This window comes from Aptenodytes patagonicus, chromosome Z (genome assembly GCF_965638725.1).
Source record: "Aptenodytes patagonicus chromosome Z, bAptPat1.pri.cur, whole genome shotgun sequence".
NCBI classification, from domain to species: Eukaryota; Metazoa; Chordata; class Aves; order Sphenisciformes; family Spheniscidae; genus Aptenodytes; species Aptenodytes patagonicus.
In genome coordinates, this window is record NC_134982.1 from 4469845 (window position 1) to 4491710 (window position 21866).

The following is a 21866-nucleotide window of genomic DNA, read 5'->3' on the forward strand; positions in this document are numbered from 1 at the left end:
GGAAGTAGCTGGTTATTGCTCTGAGCGGACTATATCAGATACCTTCAAACCAACTGTGGAAGGAAAGTAAAGCTCATGAGAGACTAATACAAAGTTCCTCTACTGCGCAGATAATCAGCGTCCAATGAAAGCCACGCTGCAAGAACCAGCCCTTTTTTTCCCCACCCATCCATTTGCTACATCTTTGTCTCCATTTTCTGGGAGCGAGCTAGCTGCTAAAATACTAGTTACAGAAAGACTATACCTATACACCGGAAGACTATTAGCCAGAGCTGGCTTCTGGCTGTCAAACTTCCAGGTCAGATAAAGCTGCCTGAAACAATCGTGAGCCATGTAGGCAGGACTTTGCTGCCCAACAATACAGCACCAGCCCCAGGAGGTTCTGCACCTGTCCAGCAGCAAGAACTCAGGCATTTCCAACATTAGTGGGGATTTTCTGTATCTGCCTTTAAATCTAGGTGCTGGATGCTAGAAAGCTTACCTGTAACTGCAAGCCTTTCACTCTCAGTCTTCAAGAGCGCCGAGGACTCAAGTTTGGAAATGAAAGAATGCATCTTCTGGCTGAGAGGACAAAGCCTGATGGTTCAACAAGAATTTCTGCAAGAGCGACAACGAAGGGAGCTGCTTCCTAGGTTGAAAGACAATTGCAGATTAGGCAAACTGTAAAGAACGCCATTAAAGTCCTAGGCAACTGATTTTTTATTTTAAATGTGTATTTTTGACACAGGCATCAGTGACCCCAGACAAGATACAGGCAACAACAATCCCGTAAGTCAAACTAGCACATCATTTTTCTTTCTTTTTTTTTTTTTCTTTTAGTAGGTGATCATGCCATCATCACAACATGTTAACAGTGTGTGTGTGTGTGTGTCTATATATATATATATATATTTTCAATGCGACACTCTAAAAACTTTCCCTTTCCTTACTGGTTTTATGAGGGAACAGTATCGGGACATAACTGGGCAGTGCATCACACAACATGAAACAGTTGTTCATGAAGCAGTGTTTATAACTTATCTAGGAAGTTATCCAGAGGTGGAATACCCTCCCTTCAAGCCTTTGCGTTTACGTGTTTCAGCCACAACTTACCAAGGACGAGAATTTGCATCATATGGATCTTCAGGCAAAATCTGCCAGTGATCAAAGACACACTGCGGAAAAGCCTGGCCACCAGTGTTGGCTCTCAAGTCAGCGGTAAAACCTAGTGGGAAGGAAAAAAAAAAAAAATTAAAAAAGGAATGAGCCAGCTACAGGAAAAAAAATAAAACTGGTTTATTGTGAATTTCTGCATAGACAAAACACTAAAAACACTCTTCCAGAACAGGGGTACAGTACTGTTAGGAAACCGCTACTTTGCGGGTAATTCTTTCAAGCGGGTAGAAATGAGGCCAACTCCAAAGAACTGCAGAAAGATCTCATGTGACCAAGTAAATTGGCAATAAAAAGGCAAACAAAATTCTGTTTAGATAGAAAAGTATATGAGGAAAATGATGTTTTGTATGTCTTGGGACCTAAACCCATCACTACCACTCAGTTTGAGATCTTAGGATTATGGTAAGTAGTACAGAAGTGTTAGTTCAGTGTTTAGCAGCAGTCAAAATGAGAAATCAGGTGCTACTACCTGTTAGGAAAGGAACAGAAAACAAAACGTTATGTCCAGTGAAAGCCTGCACCTTTATAATAAAGTTGTGCAGTTGCGGTTCCTTTATTATAAAAGCAGTTACTGCAGAAAAGGCTCAGAGAAGGGGAATGCCGATGACCAAACCTCTGAACTGGCTTCCACGCAAAGAAACACGTGTAGCAAGTTAGGACTCTTCAGCATGGAAAGAGCAGCAATGTAGTAGGAAGGATATAGAGGGCTAAAAATTAAGTGACATGGACACAGTGGATAAAGACGAGAATGAGCTCATGCTCATTTTGATACAAAGGAAGTGTCCGTTGAAGCTAGCGGGAGCCGGGTTCAAGAGACACAAAAGGAGGTAGGTCTTCACACGTCTAGATCGGTGGAAGTCCTTGCTGGTGCTGTGGATGCCGACGTTTTACACTGAGGGGGAGACCGAGTAACTTCATCATAAAGAAATCCGTCGAGGGTTACTGAATTGATCTAGAAACCCCTTCTGTCCCAGGAAGCCCCTAAAAGTGGTTTTTAGAAAAGCTACTGGGGAAGTTTTACACCAGCTTACCTTGTTCTTTCTCTTCCCTAAGCGCTCGCTTTCAGTCACAGTCATGAACAAGGTGCTGGGCTAACTCGACATTTAGTCTAACAGTACAAGAACTTTACATTTAACTGAAGATATATAGGTGTTTCCTTTGCCATTTCCTCATCTTCACAGCAGTGTCATCCCCTTCTCCCAAGTATTCAGTCCCATAAAGAGCCGCCGCCTGTGAACTGAGACTTTGCTACAGTAGAACCGCTTCTAACCACTAGTTTATAGGAATACTGGTATTTCCCCACATCTTTAGATCACTGTTTTAGCAAGATTCAACGGCAGCTTTGGCAAGGAACCAGAGAGGCAGTTTTGCAGAGTATGGACGTTAACGTGCCATGTAAGTTGAGACAGAGCCCAGCGTAATACACATCCTACCAAGTCTAAGCTTACACTTCTTTTTCTTTTGACATGTTTGGAAAATGGGTCTCTTTATGAAATTGTTTTAAGCTCTATGGAAACTTGGAGAAGGGAAAAACCAAGCCACACAAACACATGTAGATTGTTCTTTTAAGAAGTTAAATTGCCAGTTTAGACTTTAAAAGTTAAGCATCTCTTATTTCATCACTGATTATTTTAGCAGTTACCACACTAATGTACTTTGGCAAAGAAGCCTCCCTCCGAAATAAAACATGACATTTCTTACAGTTGTACCATGCGAGGAGTTCCAAACGCGCCCCATGAGACTGGTAAACTTTCTGTCAGGATGTCACAGGATACTCTTGAAGTGCATTTTTAAATGGGGAGGAAGGAGATGGGGGACACAAAGAAACCACGATACCCAAGGAAGGGCTCTGTACCACACTGAACAGCTGAAGTTTCAGGGGCAGCATAAGAAGGATCAGATTATTATTTTAAAGGTAGTCTTAAGATTGGCAAGAGGGTGTAATGCCATTTAAGCTACTCAGGCTGGCACTCTGTCCTTCTTTTAAAGATTCAAATTGGTACCAAATTTTCTAGCCTGCTGCTGCTGAAGACCAATTCTGTTTCTTCCAGGCTTGCTTCAGACGAAGGCCTTGATTTAAAATGATGGGAACCGAATCTGGTATACGCTGAAGTGTCTTAATGTGCAGAAGCTGCCACATCTTCTTAGCACTTGGAAAAAAGGAGTAAACTATTTGTTCTGAACTGAAGATGCAAAGGGACAAGACGAAGAAGCTTGGAGCTAATAAAATGAGAATTCTTAAGTGTCTCTGATCCTGCAGAGGTCTGTCTTTAATTGCATGCGGGTAACAAAAGAAACATCATCTTACCAAATGACTCATTTACAGGTAGATACGCCTTGACCACAAACACTGGAGTTCCTGCCACTTGGGATTCTCCAAAAACGTGTCCCCTTTTCCTGTTCAGTACACCATAGATCCCACCAACCACTTGTTCTGGGCACTGTAAAAAAAAAGATAAATTCTATCAAGTTACATAAAAGGAGGAGATCACCAGTTATTAAAACACAGCCAGGCAGCATTAGACAATCCCCCTACACAGTTCTCTTGACATTTTTCTCATGATGACTCCTCACTCACTCAGAAAAATTTCTCGTGTAACAAGTGGCTTCACCCTCATTTCCAAGACATCTTCCAGAAGCTTTGCCTGCCTTCTCTGCCTCACGTGACTGTCAAGTTTCCAATTACTGTATATGCTGACTGTACCACGTTGTAGTTTACGTACACAAAGTGAGGTAAAAGTGCATATGCTCAGTGAATTACCTACAGCAATCTCTGGGCACAAGAAAGCAGAGTCCTCTAGTGCTTTGTAATAAATGCATTTACTACAGGATGCAAATTTCATACAAACAGGATCTCACCGTACCTTATCTTAGAACTTATAACATGGCTGACAAGCACTCTGATAAAACCTGTACTTAAAAAACCCCCACATTTGCTTAGAAACATACCTGCTTAGAAACAGGCTGCAAAACTCCCCTGCTTTGTCACGATAGGTCTTGCAAGTCATCGAGGTGAAAAAATTCTCCATTTTGCTGTTTTGTCCTTACTTGCACTCATCTTCTTCAGCCCTTATGGCTATTTTTTAAGCAACTGAGCTGGTAGATTTCCAGCCCACCACCCAGTACCGTAGTCTGGAATTAATTTTTAAAGCAGGTTTTAAATCTTCCAATTGCTTTTGAGACAGTTAAGACAAATTGGTATGTGAATAGCTGTACTTGAGATAAATAAATACTTTTAGCATGGAATATATTTTCCAGGCTCTTCCATGGAAGAATTTAATTTACCAAGAAAATCCAGTTATTCAAAGGACAGAATTTAATGTTTAAACAGCTCAAAAAAAGCTTATTAAAAAAAAAAAAATCCTCGCTGCTCTTTCTGGTTATTTAGGATACCCATTGTTTGTTCTCCCGAATGTTTACAGTGACAGAAAGAAAGGAGGGGAAAAAGAAAAAACCCAAACTGTAACGTCCCCCAAAATACTGGCAATTCATAAAGAACAGCATGATTCACCTCCCCACCTACATTTTGCCGTTTCCCTTTAACCTTTTTCTAACTTTGGAATGAAAAACCTGTCCTCAAAGAAAGCCTTTGCATCACTGATCTAAAGGACAGAACAGACCTATCATGGTTTCTTGGAAGAGAATGTGGAAACACGATTATAGATCTGTTGGATCTCTGTTGTTGGCAGTGTCAGGTTAACGGTTGGACTCGATCTTAAGGGTCTTTTCCAACCTAAATGATTCCATGATCTCAAATATAATACCCTGTTGCATACCTGTATTTCTACCAGATAGATGGGCTCCATAAGCCTGGGTTGTGCCGTAAGAATAGAGGCATACAGAACCCTCCTTGCAATAGGAATGATTTGCCCACCACCGCGGTAAATAGCGTCAGCGTGCAGAGCGACATCATGGATATCAAAAAGAACACCTCTCACGTTCTCCTCACACAAGACACCCTGCAGTATTAAAAAGGGAAAAACAAAGGTGTGATACTACTCAGGAGTTTCTAAGATATGAACCTTCACTTCGCAGGATTCTGGCCTGATTTAAGTCACTCATGCTGATGCTGAACAGTTCTATTCGGACCAAGGCAGTGTACACTATACACACAGCAAAGTCCTTCTAGGAAGGACTCAAGTGCTCCTCTAGCATTTGAGAACTCACACTTGGAACAAACATTAAAACACCCACAGACAACAATGCGTTCGTTACACAGGTTGAGTGACATATGTTCTTCAGTGGGGACAAATTCCAACTAGCCCGCTACCCTGTTCTTACCAGTTATTGACAGTTTCTGAAGATTTCACGTGAATAGAGCTCAGATACATTTCAGTACCCAAGATACAACATTCAGAACTACACTTACCTCTTTCGTAGCCCACTGGAAACCCGCAACAACACTGTCTTTGATTTCATTTAGAAACTGGACACCTTTCATGATGTCAAATAAGATATTTGGACCGGTACCATCACGTCCAAAGCACCAAATCTTACGAGCCTCAGACACATCCCACTTGTATTTCTCGGCCAGGTAACGCGCACACTGTTTCAGTTCTTGACAGGAACTGACTTCCCCTTTGTCTACGTCCTCTGCCAGGCCATCCGGAAAGGGCCGAGCCTTCGTATACAACCTGCTGTGTTTGTTGGGAGATTTGGATAAGCACACCTGGCTTGACTCTTCACCAACTGTCTCACGGTAAGATACAACTGGGTCTGATTTCTGTCAAGTAGATGAAAGACAAAAATTCCCCAAGTACAAAGCTTATCGTTTCCACATACCAATCAAATGCCATTCAATAAACTGCAGCTTCTCCTCCTAAGGCAGTGTGTTAATGCCAGGTTCATTCAGTCACCCAGGCATGCTCCACCCATTTCTCTTTCATCAAGAGAAACAATATTTTCAGTAGCACATCTATGGTTACCATCATCGTGCAAGTTAGTTTTCCTGTTCACTGGATTTTCTTCACATCTCTGTTTTAATTCTAAGCTCTTTCAATGAACTAATAAAGAATTCCTTTTATTACTTAATCGGTTGGTCTCCTAAAAAGTTTCAAATTGCTTTAAGGAAGTTGCTCTAAGGAAACCAATAACAGCAGATTAAAATGATATTTTCAAAGGTTAATATTTAGTCATATTCCGTACACTGCAGTCCACAAAATTCTTGAATACCGTAACTGGAATACAAGCATGATCTTCCTCCAGATCTTTAAGGCAAATTTCTAGATCCAGCTCCCCTGCTCCAGCAATGATGTGTTCACCAGACTCTTCAATAATACACTAGAAAAGGAAATAGTAGGGATTAAACATTTTAAGTATTAGTATTAACAGAAACACACACAGACTAAATCAGAAAAATGTCAGATCCCAAAACTGCTTAACCCCAAGTATTCAAAAATTTAGCAAATTATCATCTCTGTATTGTTTCCAGGAGTGCTCCAGAACGAATCTCCTCACTGACAAAACTGGGTACTCTCACATTAAACATAGTTCCTGTCCTACCGAGGTATTTCAGCATTAAAAAAAGTGTAAGGAAAAGCACTGCTCAAAACCCCAACGCTAATTGCTGCAGAGTTTGTGTTTTTCCTCAGGATCTTCCTATTCAAATGCTGACTGAACTTAACCCTATTTATCTTGTGTTAGCTCATACAATCACAACTGAAAACTGTTTGGAGCCTGCAGCCATGCCGTTAGATCACATAAAGAGCTCTCTGTGAATAAAGTCGAATGCTTTGGCTATTGCACTGCAAACCAGTAGCTCTAAAGCTAAAACTTACAGCTAACACTTACCTGAACCATAGGATCAGACTTGGCCAGACGCTTTAGACCTTCGACTAGTTTTGGTAGATCAGCAGGGTTTTTTGCTTCAACAGCAACACATACAACTGGACTAACACTAAATTTCATCACTCTCATGTTGTGGGCATGTTCAAAGGTGGTAATGGTACCCATCTTCGCCAAAAAATGGTCAACACCAACTAGACCAACAGTCTTGCCACAAGGTACATCCTCAATGGGCTCAACGTAATGACCCATCATCAAAATGGTTCTACAAAGACAGAGGATGAGCAACAATCCTTGAATACTTGTTTTATTCCCAGTATTTCCAAAAAGCTAAGCTTTTTCACTCAAAGGAAAATTGCCTATTATTTGCCTACAATCCCTCTGGATTACTGATTTTATTAAACAGGAAAAGAAGACTCTTATAAAGAAATATAATCCTCATTTCGTTAGGATTCCTAAAACTAAAAGCAAGCATTGCTATTCAAAAGAAATATACTATTTCCATCTACCTTTGAATGGGTTTTAGGTAAAGATCTTCTTTCTTGCCGGGTGTGAAGTTTGGTCCCATGATTCAAACTTTCTGTCCAGTAGAAACAATACCAGAGAAGACTCGCCCAAAGGCATAGAAATGCCCCTTCTCAGATGTGGGGACCATTTTAGAAATACACATCATCAGAGGGCCTTTGGGATCACAGTTTTTGACACCTGCAATAAAATATGTATCTGCATCAGACACATTTTCTGTGAGACTTCAAAACTTAGAACTATACACATATGATTCCCAAAATTCAGTGAACCTTATTAACAGCTCCTCTCTTTTTCAGTTAGTAAAGGACAAATGTGTGCGGACAGATGAATTATAGCTATGGTAGCTATCAAAGATTCTTTGCTAAGGTAACAAATCATCACCACTGTTGTTTCTTTCACTACTGAGACCTCTGTTAGTACTTATTCCCTGTTTGCCCAAGCTTCCCTCTTCTGGTAGCAGGTTCCGTGATACCACTAAATCTCTGCTAATATGATCTAGTCCCAGGAAAAGTTTTGAATAGGGGGATTTAAAGATCCCCTGTAATCCATTAGAATCCAGAAGACAAAATACAGCGCTAGAAGTTTGCATCCTCAGTGATATATGGTCAAAAGCAGGACCTCTAACCAGAAGTCCTGTTCCGGTTTTGCGAGAAAGAGTTAACAGTTTATTAGAGGATTAAACACATGTGCCATCACAGATAAGCTTCTCTTCTGCTAATACTGGACTTGAAAATTACTTCAAATACGATTTATTTATTTCAACATTTGTGGATTTCTGAGGGAAGTGACAAATCTACAGAAATCCAAAAAATGCAGATCCTCTTGAAAATACTCGAGTTGATGATCATATTACAGATGATTATATCCATAGAATCATAGAATGGTTTGGGTTGGAAGGGACCTTAAAGATCATCTAGTTCCAACCCTGCTGCCATGGGCAGGGACACCTTCCACTAGACCAGGTTGCTCAAAGCCCCGTCCAACCTGGCCTCGAACACTTCCAGGGATGGGGCAGCCACAACTTCTCTGGGCAACCTGTTCCAGTGCCTGACCACCCTCATAGTGAAGAATTTCTTCCTTATATCTAATCTAGATCTACCCTCTTTCAGTTTAAAGCCATTACCCCTTGTCCTATCACTACATGCCCTTGTAAAAAGTCCCTCTCCAGCTTTCTTGTAGGCCTCCTTCAGGTACTGGAAGGCTGCTATAAGGTCTCCCTGGAGCCTTCTCTTCTCCAGGCTGAACAACCCCAACTCTCTCAGCCTGTCCTCAGAGCAGAGGTGCTCCAGCCCTATGATCATTTTTGTGGCCTCCTCTGGACCCGCTCCAACAGGTCTGTGTCCTTCTTATGCTGGGGGTCCCAGAGCTGGATGCAGTACTCCAGGTGGGGTCTCACCAGAGTGGAGTAGAGGGGCAGAATCACCTCCCTCGACCTGCTGGCCACGTTTCTTTTGATGCAGCCCAGGATATGGTTGGCTTTCTGGGCTGCAAGTGCACATTGCTGGGTCATGTTGAGCTTCTCATCAACCAACACCCCCAAGTCTTTCTCCTCAGGGCTGCTCTCAATCCATTCTCTGCCCAGCCTGTATTTGTGCTTGGGACTGCCCCGACCCATGTGCAAGAATTCTTCAAAACTTAACTCCTTCCTATCAATGTCAGACCAACAGCCCTGCATCATATTCAGATTCAGCTATTTGCTCTTTATCTAGCCATGATCTCAGCCACACCTTCAGACAACTGGGAGATGGTTCCGTTTTTTACCAGATTTTCGTCCTCCACCTTTACGGTTGAGACTGAATCAGAGAACAGTAACAACATGTCAGCTACCAGGGGACACGTCAGAAGTGTTTGAAAGTAAATTATCTTGTTATGATTCTGACTGTGACTGAGCAGAAATCACAGGATTCACTAGGAGACCACAATCAAAGCTGCAGAGAGAACGAGGGTAATGAACTTGCTGCTCCATCCATCTCTTGCAGGATATCCAAAGGCTGGTACATACCATATTCCTGCTCATCTCAACTGCACATTCTCTGAATCTAAAATAAATACAATGTGGTTTCACACACATCAGCATCCAGCATATAAGGACATAAAGCAAGTTTTATGTGTGGTACCCCAAGGCTTTTCCTTTGCTTTCTTACTTTTTGTAATATCCTGCTCAACAGAGTCCCAAATTAGTAATTATCATTATAACACAGAAACTTAATCCAAATCCGTTTGAGGCAGTTTTACTCATCTGTGCACTAGGGGTGCTGTATTTTTGACAGCCCCTGGTAAGCTGGGAAATTTTTTTTCTACCCATAGCAGCTTCATCATCAGGTGGCCCCTCATAAAGAAGTTCACAGCAGTATTTTTGTGCTGTTACAGGGGAAGGTACGTGAATAGTGATGATCTGAAGCAAGGCATCTCCAGCAGGCAGCCAGCGGCGCATCACGGCCTAGGGACCCAAAATTCACATTGTAATTAAAACTTGTTTCAACAAACATAATAATCAACCCCCAAATAAGCCTTTTGGATAGCATGTAGAAGGCTACACCTCGGGATGCAATGTAAAAAGTCATGACAGCCATTTAAAATTTCCCTATGACTACTTAAATCTTGTTAAAGGCTAGGAGTAAAATACTTACCTGGAACAAGCGATTTGAACATAACTGTATGTTAACCTTGGGCTAGCGACTTATATTTCAACAGAAAGGTTAGGATTCTTGGATTATATTAAGCTCCTGAAATAAAACACAATGCCCTTCTCCTCTGCTGACAACAGATCACAGTAGTAGAAAGAAAAAGGTCCATGAATAGTCATATTTTATGGCTGTATCTTCCATATATGGAAGATAAAAATAAAACCAAATGTTTTATTAAATCTCTGGCCATTTGCCACACTGATGTGGTTGGATTTCCCTTCTCCAGTGATTATTTCAAGAAGTTTCCACATGTATCCCCTGGGTCCCCTTTTCATGTGGGTTTTAACATACCTGAGGAGAACACGAGTTAGCACAGGAACTGGACAGTTTCTTAAAAGTCTCCGCTCTTAACATTCAGTGCTGCATAGAAAGTGATCATGTGCTTTCAGACACTACTCTTCAGAAGGTAGACCGGAATTCAGCAGTGTTCTTGAACATATTGGAACTTGTGAGAGCCAACCAGAAACCATGCTTCTGATTACACAGCCACAACATACATGTGCAGCAACAGACACTTTGTATTAGCATTGCATTTACACCTTGAGAAGAGGGAGGGAGGCAGTATTGGTGGTTTTTTCCATGTATGAAATAAAAGTTTTCTTCCTTTTCTTAAATCAAAACAGGTATGTCTTTTGTATGCTGCAACACACTTAAGTCCTGTTATCTCTCTAGAAAATTCAGTGCATTACATTACCAAGCACCTTATTTCAAATCATGACATTCCTGATGCACAAATTAACCACTGTGCAGATTATAAAAAGACAATTAAGGTAAGTTTCTGCGGATTTTAGAAAGACCTAAAAGACTGTTCTCATTACACAGCTCAAGGGTAAGAGATGCTACCACGCTGACAATTCTAATAAAGTGGAAAGGCCAAGTTACCTTAAGAAGGGGTTTTCCCTCTTTATCTCGATCTTCAATGTCTAGCTTGATATCAAGTTTCTCTATCAGTTTGGCTGCCTCTTCCTTCTTAAAATTCATAATGGCATCAAAGATCTGAAACAAGCTTATAGCGACCGGAGTAAGTAATATAACAGAGACAGGTTTTGCTTACCATTTATCTTAAACATGTTGTACGTCTGGAACCCCTCTGGCTTCTCTGTTCTGGGCTTTTGTTTGAGAAACTGTTTGCAAGGATCATACAGCTCAAGATTCACAAATTATATCAAATGTCTCTAATTCCAAAGGAAATTCCAAATTCCTATCAGAAGAAGTTCACACGCACGAGACACAAAGTTTTAATCTAACAATATGCAGAATATGTTATTTCAGTGAACAGACCATTCAGATTTGCTGCCTTCTACTTCTGTCCCACCTTTTGCACATTGTTCCTATACTGCAGAACTTTTCTAGTGTCTACAGAAAGTATGGACCTACTTTGTAAGAGGTATGGCTTTCCTAAGAGCTAACCTGCTAAACTAAAAAAAGTCTCCCCTTACGCCCTTGCAATCAAATCAAGACAAAATACTGCTTTACCCTAAAGATAGGATCCAGAACTAGCTGGCAAAATGTCCTTGGCAACTTCTTTCCATCTGGGCTAGTGGCTGATTTGCTGAATTTTCCAGTTGCTGGATCAAAATATCTAAAAGGTGATGTTTATTTTTACTCATCCACTTTGAACTTGAGGAGTATCCACTTTTCCTGCAAATTTCTGCTTAGTTATTTTTAAAAGAGAACTTTGTAAAGTTTCACTTTTAAGCAGAGATTAAAATAGCAGAAGAGAGGCTAATCCTTATTTGAATGTAGCAATAACCATTAGATGTTTGGGGAGGCAGAGGATGGCTTTTTGTTTGTTTAGGTTTTTGAGGTTTTTTACTACTCTTAAAAACACTGACTTCAACGTGCATTTTTAGGCTTTTACAGGGAAGCAGGCACTGTAAGCAAACCTGTTGCCAAGAATTCTCTTACTCCACCCTGTTAATCTATAACTGCCTTTTGAAGCCTTGCTAAAATCATTTAAATACCATACAAGACAAATCTTGGAGTACCCTATGAGCTAAATGAGTCAAGGTAGGTTAATTTATTATAAGGCATCAGAAAACAAGCAAATATATCGAGCTTTCCCACACATGTAAGGCATTCAATTAACAGCAAGTTGTGTACACGTCTAATAGGAAATTAGCTCCATCGTTTATGAGATACAATTTAAGGTTCATTAAAGTCACAGAAATACTCATTGGTATCAAAAGACTGGATTTGGTCCATAATCTTGTGCTGTGTATTAATTTTATCGACGCAGTTCAATAAAAGCATTTATGTTCTGAAGTTCTGACAGTGAATCTTCTCTCTCTGCTCTTATGGAGCAGGTTATCAGAACTCACCAGAGAAGGCACATACAGCATATCTGCATTACAAGCAACTGCTTTTCTCAGATACATAAATATTTTTGTTGGAAGAGTTACAAACTCATGTCTCTAACTAGCTTTCTAAGCTGCCTATGAAAGCTTAGTTTTACAGAAGCACAAACTTCACATGCACTGGTATGCACCACTGATATCCTTAGAGTGTCACTGTGGTATCTAAGCATGTATCTACATTCATTCCATGCGTACTGTGTTACTTACTTATCAGCCCAGAGTTTTTTCATCGTATCTTCCACTTTCTTTGAATGCTCAACTGGGGGGAGTTGTGCTTTTTCACCTTTGGCAGCAAATTTGGTTACATACATCTCAGCAAACTGTTTCAGAGTAAATGCCCAGCCATGCAGACCAGAGCCAAACCCAACAGTACCGATAACCGGATCAATCTTTAAAAGTGGGAAAAAAAGCAAATGCATTTCACAAAACACCGATTTGAAATGTATGAATTGCTTTCAATAACAGATGCCAAGTATTTTCTGAAACATAGAACAAGGAAATATTTCCCCTAAAATGGGTCTATCGAATATTACTTTGAAGAAAGAACCTTACTTTGTCCCACACAGTGGAAATATTTATAACAAAGGCTAAAATAAAAACTTCAGAAATATATTTGTAAAGCGCTAAGTAGGATTTGGATGATTATGACTTTGTAAAGAATATTAACTGAATTGTTAGTGAACTTTCTCTGGAAATGAAAATATAGGTGGCTCGTTCCTGCCACACAGATAAAACTGGTTTGACTTAAGAACGGCTGAGATTCATGGAATATAAGAATCAGGATACAATCCTAGCTGAGAGTCCTTTGTTCCAGCAACTAGATTAAGCTGCAGTCAATTTTAGCCATAAAACAAACTAGTACGGGATGATCACATTTAAACAAAGGAAACCAGGTCTGAAAAATCTGGTGAGGTCTGTCTTGTAGCTATTTGGTGGAAAAAATAGTATCTGAAGCAGCCTGATTCTAGCAATTCCTTACTCTAACAGCTGGACCACCAGAGAAGACTTGCCGTTGACTTTGTTTTTTTATTTTACAATTCTCAGCTGCAACATAGGAAATGCTATTTGTCTTTCTAGTTTCAAACCATCCTTCCAGAGATATCCAGCATATTATGATATAATTACTGGTAGAATAACAGAGACCTACATCTCCAGATCAGAAAAGAGCAAATTAAATGTCTTATCAGTCAGGCATAGCAGAAAGGCCATGTTTCTTGTTGTGTAAGTGACATAAGCAGCAAAGTCAGGCACAGAAAGCTAATCTTCTGGCTTCTGGTCCTTTGCCTTCAATTTCAAACCACAGTTTCCCTTCAGCAGTTTGCCCCAGGCAAATGCCTGACATTTGATGTTTGAATGACACTGAGCAACTGGCTTGAGGTTACACATTTTGTTAGTGAGAAAGTATCACTAGAGGATGATCTGCTTTGTGAATTCTCTCCTCTCTCCTAGTTGCTTTCGCTCCCCAGTTGGTTGGTCTGAAATAATATCCCCAAAAGAAAAAGTATGAAACAGTAGGGGTGGAAGGGGACTGAAGAACGGCTCCTTTAGGTTGTCCAGAGATCTGAACTGCCATAAACGTATGCAATTGTTTCATATCAAGGCTGGTATTCTCCAAAATAGGGTTTCAACCACAGCAGAGTTTTAAAGTTTTCTCTACCATAATATTACCCATTGGTCCAATTTCACCCTCTCCGTAGGTGGAAATTATGACATTAACATTTTCCTCAATACGCTGAAATGTCTGGTAAAGTTCCTCAGGCTCCAGCTGCAATTCCAGCAAAGCACGATCCATTTTGTTCATCATCAGTACTGGTCTGATACGTTCTACCATAGCCTGCTGCAGAACAGTCTCTGTCTGTACACAAACCCCTTAAAAATATAAGCACAATTAAAACATGCATTATATATATGGGCAAGATCTCTAATCTACTTTGTACAGTGGTGACTGGGAAATTCAAACTGGGAATTTGGTGGTAGTCTCGGTGCTCCCTGAAACCGCCATTACTCGGTTGCATGTATTGCTCCATTTTCTAACTGAAGTAGGAGAAGAATGACAGGCAACTCCACTCCCTAGGATTTCACCGAAAGATTGACTCAATTTCCTCAGTTACTCTACATTCAACCCACAAGCCGGATACAAAGTGGATATAATCCTCTAAGATACAGAAAAGGCCATGGGCTAAGACTGCAAATCAGAATTCATACCATTAGAAGTTAAACTTTCAGAGAAAGAAGCTTCTTCCATCACTCATGATTTTTTTTTTTTTCTCAAGAGGAAGAAAATAAAATACACTGAGGTCCGTATAATTAGAAGAGCATGCTTACCTGAAACACAGTCAACCACAACAAGGGCACCATCACTGACATGGAGAGCTGCTGTAATTTCAGAGGAGAAAATCAACATGTCCAGGGGAGTCAATTAAGTTAATAAGAAAACCTGAACCATCCCTACACTGTTTGATGAAGGCCAAGTCGTTGTCTGAGAGTTCATAATACATAGAAATTGCCCTGTAAGAGAAGACAATTCATTTTAATAATTTAATAACGTTTCATAATTTGCTGATTTTAAAATTTGCATTGGTCAGGCAACTATACCTGCTCTATTACAGTGCCAATATTTCTCGATGTACTTAAAGGAAAAACCACAAGACGACTTCAATATTTCAATTTCTAAAGTTCTTAGGATCTAAAATTCTGCTTTGGGTGTAATTAATTTTTATTCTTATTCAACATCAACACCTCAAGATAGTAGTCACAGCATAATATCACTGTCAGACACTTGTAGAGTCATGCTTCAAATCACTTTACAACTTGTTAACTTTGCAGTTGCAGACATCAAAGACAGAGGTAATAATAACAAGACACAGCCCACCACAGTGGCTCGGAGGAACAGGGTATTAGTCTGTAAGCAATCCAATAAAAACGAAGGTTACTACTAAGAATCTTTCTGAAACCATCTTTCTCCATAGTGAGAACCAGGTAAGAATGGTCGCTACATATCACTTAAAAGCTCTACTCCAATATTGCCCAGATTGCACTCTGAAGACTGTGAACTTCTGTTCTGTAACGCACAGCTTGATTCACATGTCAACTTAAAAAAGATCTGACAAGATGCAAGGCTTTGAGCAGACCATTTTTTGGTCTTCAGACTAAAAAGAAAGAAAGAAAGGAAAAAAGATACAAACAGATTCTTACGTAGACTTGATTGTGATACATCTTTCTTGCTCATCTTGCCGTGTGTCTGTGAATCGCGTTTCTCCTGCTCTGGCTGAAGCAATGATGCCCGCTTTACACACCAAGGAGTCTGTCAAGGTTGACTTGCCATGATCAACACGAGCAATCACAGACATATTCCTAATATTGGACTTCTTGTCCATGATTGCTTGGATCTGGTCTACTGTGAAATTCACCTGGGTGGGGGAGGAAAAAAAAAGCAAACCAGCTATTGCTTCCTTTTAAAGTATACAAATGTCTCCGTGAAATTTTAAACTTTTGCTGCTTCTTATTAAATTCGCAATCTAAAGAAGAAATGAAGCTCTTCATACTTTTAAGCTTAGTATTACAGTATATAATTATTATATAATTATAATATTATAATATTATATTAATAATATAAGTACTAATTAATAATTATATTATTAATATAATTAAACAGATTACTTATGTTTTCATAAGTACAAAGAGCGGAGGCATAACTTAAAATACAACTTAGATCTCGTATCACAAAATGTCAACTGCCACAAAAATGAAGAATCCAGCTGTGGAGACAGAAGAGCTCATCCCCGCCGAACGTTACGGGAGGGTTAGTACACACAAGGGCAAGCTGCAGCTCTCATCAGAGCTTCTGCACACATCCTTCTCCTCTCCTCCCACCACTGCCCCTCGCTTTGCCACGTCTTCTTCCCACACCTGGTCCTCATCTCCCAGGGCTTTTCAGGTGAGCCACTCTTCCTGGTTTTGAGAAGAGGTTGGGTCTTTGCCTTTTGTAGCCAATATACCAGCTCTAGAAACTGGTGGTCCAGCTCTAGCAAAAACCTCTTTAAAGACTTATTAGCCAAGTGCAAAATTTTTAGAGCCCCTCACACAAATGATAACCCAGAAAGAAATTTTTCTTATTTCCATAATTCTTCTCTCTCTTGCTAAGAACAATTCCCCTCCTTCAATTTGCGGAAGAAAAATCTTGACCCTCAGAAGCCCTGGTAATTATCTATTAAACACATGACAACTTAGCAAAGAAAGATGAGATCTTACTAACCTCGGCCTGTCTCATTCTGTAATGAGAGCCACCTGTAGGTCACAGGAGTGCAGTTAAGGTAGTTATTCTTGCAAATCCCTTTAATGCATGAAGTGCTTCATAGGGACGTGGAAAAAGACAGAATTGGGAGGAAAAAATGATGGGGAGTATTAAACAAACACACACAGAAATCAGATACCAGGTCAGTCGTTTACACTAGTTACTCAAGTGAAGAAAAATACACCGTAAGAAACACTTAAATAGGTTCCTGTGTTCATCTGTTGATGAGTTGCAAATGGCACAGAAATAATGAAACATGCATTTCTATTGCTACACCAACAAAGGTTTCGAACACAGTCTGGGTCTTACTGAGTCCATCTGAACACAGGGAACCTGTCTTCTTGCAGGGCTAAGATTTTAATTAAAAAAAACCCAACCCAGCCCAGCTCAAAATATAATTAGATGTAGGAGACAAAACAGGCACATTCTCATACTAACTTTGGATCTTCAGTTCAACTCTTTCATTTTACATTTTCTCAAGAAAATGGTTCTTATTAAAAAAAGGAATACTTTTAATTAAAAGAGCCAAATTCTTTTGAGAGATGAGAAATATCCAAACTAAGCAGCAGCCTGGCCTCTTCCCCCCAAAATGTATTATTTCCCCACTCTCCCCTACATTTATAGTTTCTTTCCTACCTCAAAGTCTGCAATGGAGAAAACAACCAACCCACCCCCTATTTTTTCTGCTAAAAAAAATTTAGTACAGACAAGAAAATTTTTAGAGTATCCTTCGGTTTTGTCAGTGATCCACCTCGAATGAAGGCACTTTATTTCTGAATTTGTTCTGTTAGGTTATTCTTCAGTTTAATAAAAACCAATGATATTTCTTTTCTAGAACGTTCTAGGGTGTCCTGGCATCCAAGGTCTCACTCACAGCAAAATTTACATACTTCTTCTGAGACCTTGAAATATTTCTTTCTTCTCTTTCCTTTCCATTTACAGAAAACAGCACCACTACTTTTCTTTTCTACTTTTATCATTTTCCCCATTTTTAAATTGTGCTGTGCTAAAAAAAAAAAAATCAGTACTTTTACCGAGAATTAAGTATAGTGCTAGAGCTGTGCTATATACACTTATTTCATAATGCAAGTAAGTACTAATGTGTTGAGAAGTATACCTACGTGCTCTTTGTATTTGCTAATTATATGCTTTCTTAATGGAACAAGTGAAATTTACTTCTGATAAATATTTAACTAGCACAGATATCACATTTTGAACTGAAACCTGTATTTTTTCCATTGTCTTCAAGTTTCCAATACATTTATATACACAGGCTACATTGTAGTTTTCTTTTGGGGCAAGGAGCTGAGATGACCGTAACAGTTTATTTCTTCCTCGTATTTTAAGCACACAGGCCTCCTACGCATGTCCATTTATGTTAATTCTAAATGTAAACGTCATGCCCATGTTCCTCCGACAGGACTGGATGTTCTCCTACATACTGTTGAAGCTGTTCATATAATCTGAGAAAGGATGGTATTGGAGTTGTAAAAACCTTGATTTGTGCCTAAAAACAATGGAGCCTTACTCTCCAGCTGGGATAATTATGTCCCACTGTTAACAAAGGTAGAATGAAACCAGATACACGGAGTGACCTTTATACAAGACGTGGATGTAAAATGTTAGTTTTATGGGTTTAGTTGCTTGGTGTTTCAAGAAGTCATTAATATATTACTATCACTTTGTGGCAGAGCTGGAGCAAGTTGGGTTTGAGATGGAAAAGAATCACTAAGTCACGGCAAAGGAAAGGAGAGCCAAGAAGCACAATGAGAAACAGGCAGTACTGGGGTAGAAGGTGGGGGGTGAGGCGAAGACAAGGGGAATCTACAACCGAGTTTAAGGGATTAGACGACTGTGGGACCCAAAGCTCTACAATGTTAGACCTCAAAAGAAGTCATCACAGTCAAGGAGGTGAAGAGGCAGGCCTCCGTAACTGACCTCAAAGCTTCTGCTGACAAGTCTCATGGCAAGCCAATGCCAACAACATGAACAAATTTTTATTTCAAACTTTCCATCCTTTTGCTCAAGTACAAGGCTGCATCCCTTCCCAGAAACTGAAGGTCTGGTGTCTTAGGTATTACTGCGTTAGTACTTTTTGCCAGGACTACAACAATGTAATACACCTGGGCACGAAGCTTTCAGCCTGTAGGAAGTTAATACTGAGAGCCAAGATTAGGGAAGTGGCACTCCTTTATCATTGTTTGGTTCATCCCTTGGCCTACGTGAATATTTTTTAGAGCTTAACACTGCTAGCTGACTTTTAATTCACTTTGTTATATCATAGCAGCTGTTCTTGTTAATATAACTGGGTAAACCATTCTTAAGTTTCTGCTAACTAGCTTGTTAATAAAATATAGTATATTAGAGAAGATAAAGAGCTCAATTCAAGCATTAATATTAATACCTTACCAGGCCTTCTGCCAGGAACTTCAGGATTATGTATTAATAAATGCTATCCACTTCCAAACATTTTATTTACCACTTCATTTACACAAATGCCAAAACAGAGTTTACCATATGTGCTGTTCTATAACAGAGAGGCGCACTGGCATCACAATTTTTTTTGGTCATAAATACAACTGAAAATACAAAGCCAGATTAAAAATTAATTGTAATTCTAATTTTAAATGTTTTTCATTAAAGAGCTGTTACAGAGTTTCTGTCCTGTTGTGATAGACAGCAACCGGATCAAAGTTATCTTGCTATGAAATGCTTGCTGCAGAGGGGTTAAGGTCTTCCGTGTGCAACAGCAAGTAAAAAAATGAAGGAGATGAAAGCAGTATTGGTAGAAGGGAGAAACATCATCGCTTTACTACAAACAGAACATCACTTTTGCCAAACCCTCAAGTTTCATGGCCCCTACAGCCAGACAACAACCTGGCTCCTTTTAACTACTGCATTACATCATTTGGGTAGCCCATACTGCAGTGTTGCTTATCCCTGGCTATCAGTAATGCCTCCAGAGTAGACTGCCCTCCTCTTCTGCAGGACAGCTCTTTCTCTTAAAGATGTTCAAATTCTTATTGTAACGAACCATTACATAGCTTCAATTCAGAAATACGTATTCTAAAAACAAAGAAAAATGAAAACACTTATTGAAGCCGACATAGGTAACTAGAATGTCCATTTCAGTAAACAATAATACTTATACAATAAAAGATTACAAGAATAAAAAAAAAAAAAAGGAAAGGAAAGGGTTCCAATACCATTAATCATCAAGAAATGCAAAGATGTACAAGCATCTGTTTATCACAGAAACAGGCTGGTAAATTCTGATTCACTAGAATAAAGAGAGACTCAAAACAGATGAAATGCATTACCAGAACTGCAGTGATTTAAAATAATGGGGAGGCTTGCTAAGGGGAAAAATAAATTAAAACCAAACCAAACGAAAACAACACAACCCACCCTACAGTGTTTTCAACAGCTTGATTTCCCTGAGGAAATGCTGCTGATCTGATTCAGGTCAGACCATCCTTCCTCAAGATTAGTGCAGTGCAGCACTGTATAATGCATATATTCACACATATGCACAGCCTTTTCCAAGCCTCATTGGAAGCAATGCTTTTATCTGCTATCCTTATAAACACTGATGATCAGGATTTAACCCTAAAGCTTACACTTGAATACAGAAACGTACAGAAACGTTCAAATCTGTGACCTACGCTGACAAGGCGCACTCCCCATACCTGCAAATAGAGGAGAAAGAGAAGCAGCGGCACCCTCCCTATCCGTGCACCTGGCACCCTTCTAATAAAAGAGCGGGGTGGGGGTGGATAAAAACAAACAAATAAGCTCGGCGGTGCCCGAGTTGCACAGCCGGGCAGAAAGGAACGCGGCCAGGACCGCCTCAGCGCTACAAGGCGCTGCCGCCTCCCCAGAGTCCTGTCAGCACCGGGAGGGCGGGAACCACCTTCCCCCCCCCTCCTCGGCCAGCCCCCAGGGCTGAGAGAGAATAAGGAGAAACTCCTGAAAAGTATCACGCCCTGGCGAGGGCCAGCTGGGCTGTCCCGACCCGCCACCCCTTTCCCAGCCCGCTGCGCCTGACAGGCAGCGCTGTGACAGGCGCGGCGAGAAAGATGGCCGCCGCGCCCCCCGTCCCCGGCAACTGCCCTCTGTTAAGGCGCGGACAGAGCCCGGCTGCTTCAGAGCACCGCTGTAGGTCGGTGGCTTGGCCGCCCCCCGGTCGGCACCGCGCCTGGCCTGGCCTCCTCCCCGCGGGAGCACTCACCATCGCAGCGTATGGCTCCGGATTCCACCTGCCGCCGCCGCCGCCTCAGCAGGGCTGCGGGAGGCGGGAACGAGCCGAGATCAGCTGTTACCGGGCTCGAGCATCCCCCCCCCCCGCTCTCCCCGCCGAGCCCTCCTCAGCTTGGCGGACGCCCGTGGTGTGCTGAGGGGCGGACGGCCTCCCCTCACGGCGGCGGGGCCGGGGGGGGGTGTCCCTGCCCCGCTTGGCCGCCGCCTGCTCCCGCTGCGACCCTTCCCCGGAGGCGAGCTGCCCGCTCCCGCTGGGAGCCTCCCGGCCGCTCCTCCCCGGAGTTCTTTCCGAACGGTAGCCCGGGTCCCTAACGCCGCCATGACCCGTAGCCATCGCCCGGCCCCCCGAGGGTCTCCCGCGTCCCTCAGAGGGTCGGCGGCTCCCGGGATACCGGCAGGGGACGGGAGCCCCTGGAGCCGCGCGGGGAGGCGGCGGCAGGCTGGGGGCGGGCACCCCCGCCACCCCAGGGGCTCGTGGTGTTCCTGGGCCCGTTAATTCTCCCGTGATAGCCCCGTGGCTGTGAGCTCCGGGTTACTGCGTGCTGTGTGGAGATGGAAGAGGGTCCCGACTCCGGCCATCACGCTAGTTCTCCGTCACTCCTTCAGGCTCTGTCAGCTCTCGGGGAAACGTTAGGTGGAGCCCCGTCCCTTCGCCTCGGCGAGAGACCTGCGGGGAGGGATGCCAAGGCGGCCGTGGTGTTTTACTGCTCTGCTGCTGCTGCTGCGAGGACCGCCCCGGTAGGTTTTCCCTCTCAGGATGTTTAGTGGCAGAGCGGCAGGTTTGACTGCTTGCTTTGAAGA

The 21866-nt window shown here is 41.6% G+C and overlaps 1 protein-coding gene across 1 annotated transcript; it reads right to left on the reverse strand.

Moving 5' to 3' along the window:
• Nucleotides 1-21: 21 nt before the first annotated feature.
• Nucleotides 22-21071, reverse strand: LOC143172920 (elongation factor 2-like). Its single transcript, XM_076362806.1, is given in 19 exon segments — nucleotides 22-53; nucleotides 482-628; nucleotides 1093-1204; nucleotides 3464-3596; nucleotides 4932-5114; nucleotides 5525-5878; nucleotides 6328-6435; nucleotides 6946-7204; nucleotides 7449-7644; nucleotides 9769-9907; nucleotides 11037-11150; nucleotides 11631-11736; nucleotides 12719-12900; nucleotides 14169-14380; nucleotides 14837-14906; nucleotides 14908-15019; nucleotides 15707-15921; nucleotides 16767-16861; nucleotides 21037-21071. Coding segments are annotated over 17 exon segments (2610 nt in total). The 5' UTR covers nucleotides 16782-16861; nucleotides 21037-21071; the 3' UTR covers nucleotides 22-53; nucleotides 482-528.
• Between the last annotated feature and the right edge of the window lie 795 nt (nucleotides 21072-21866).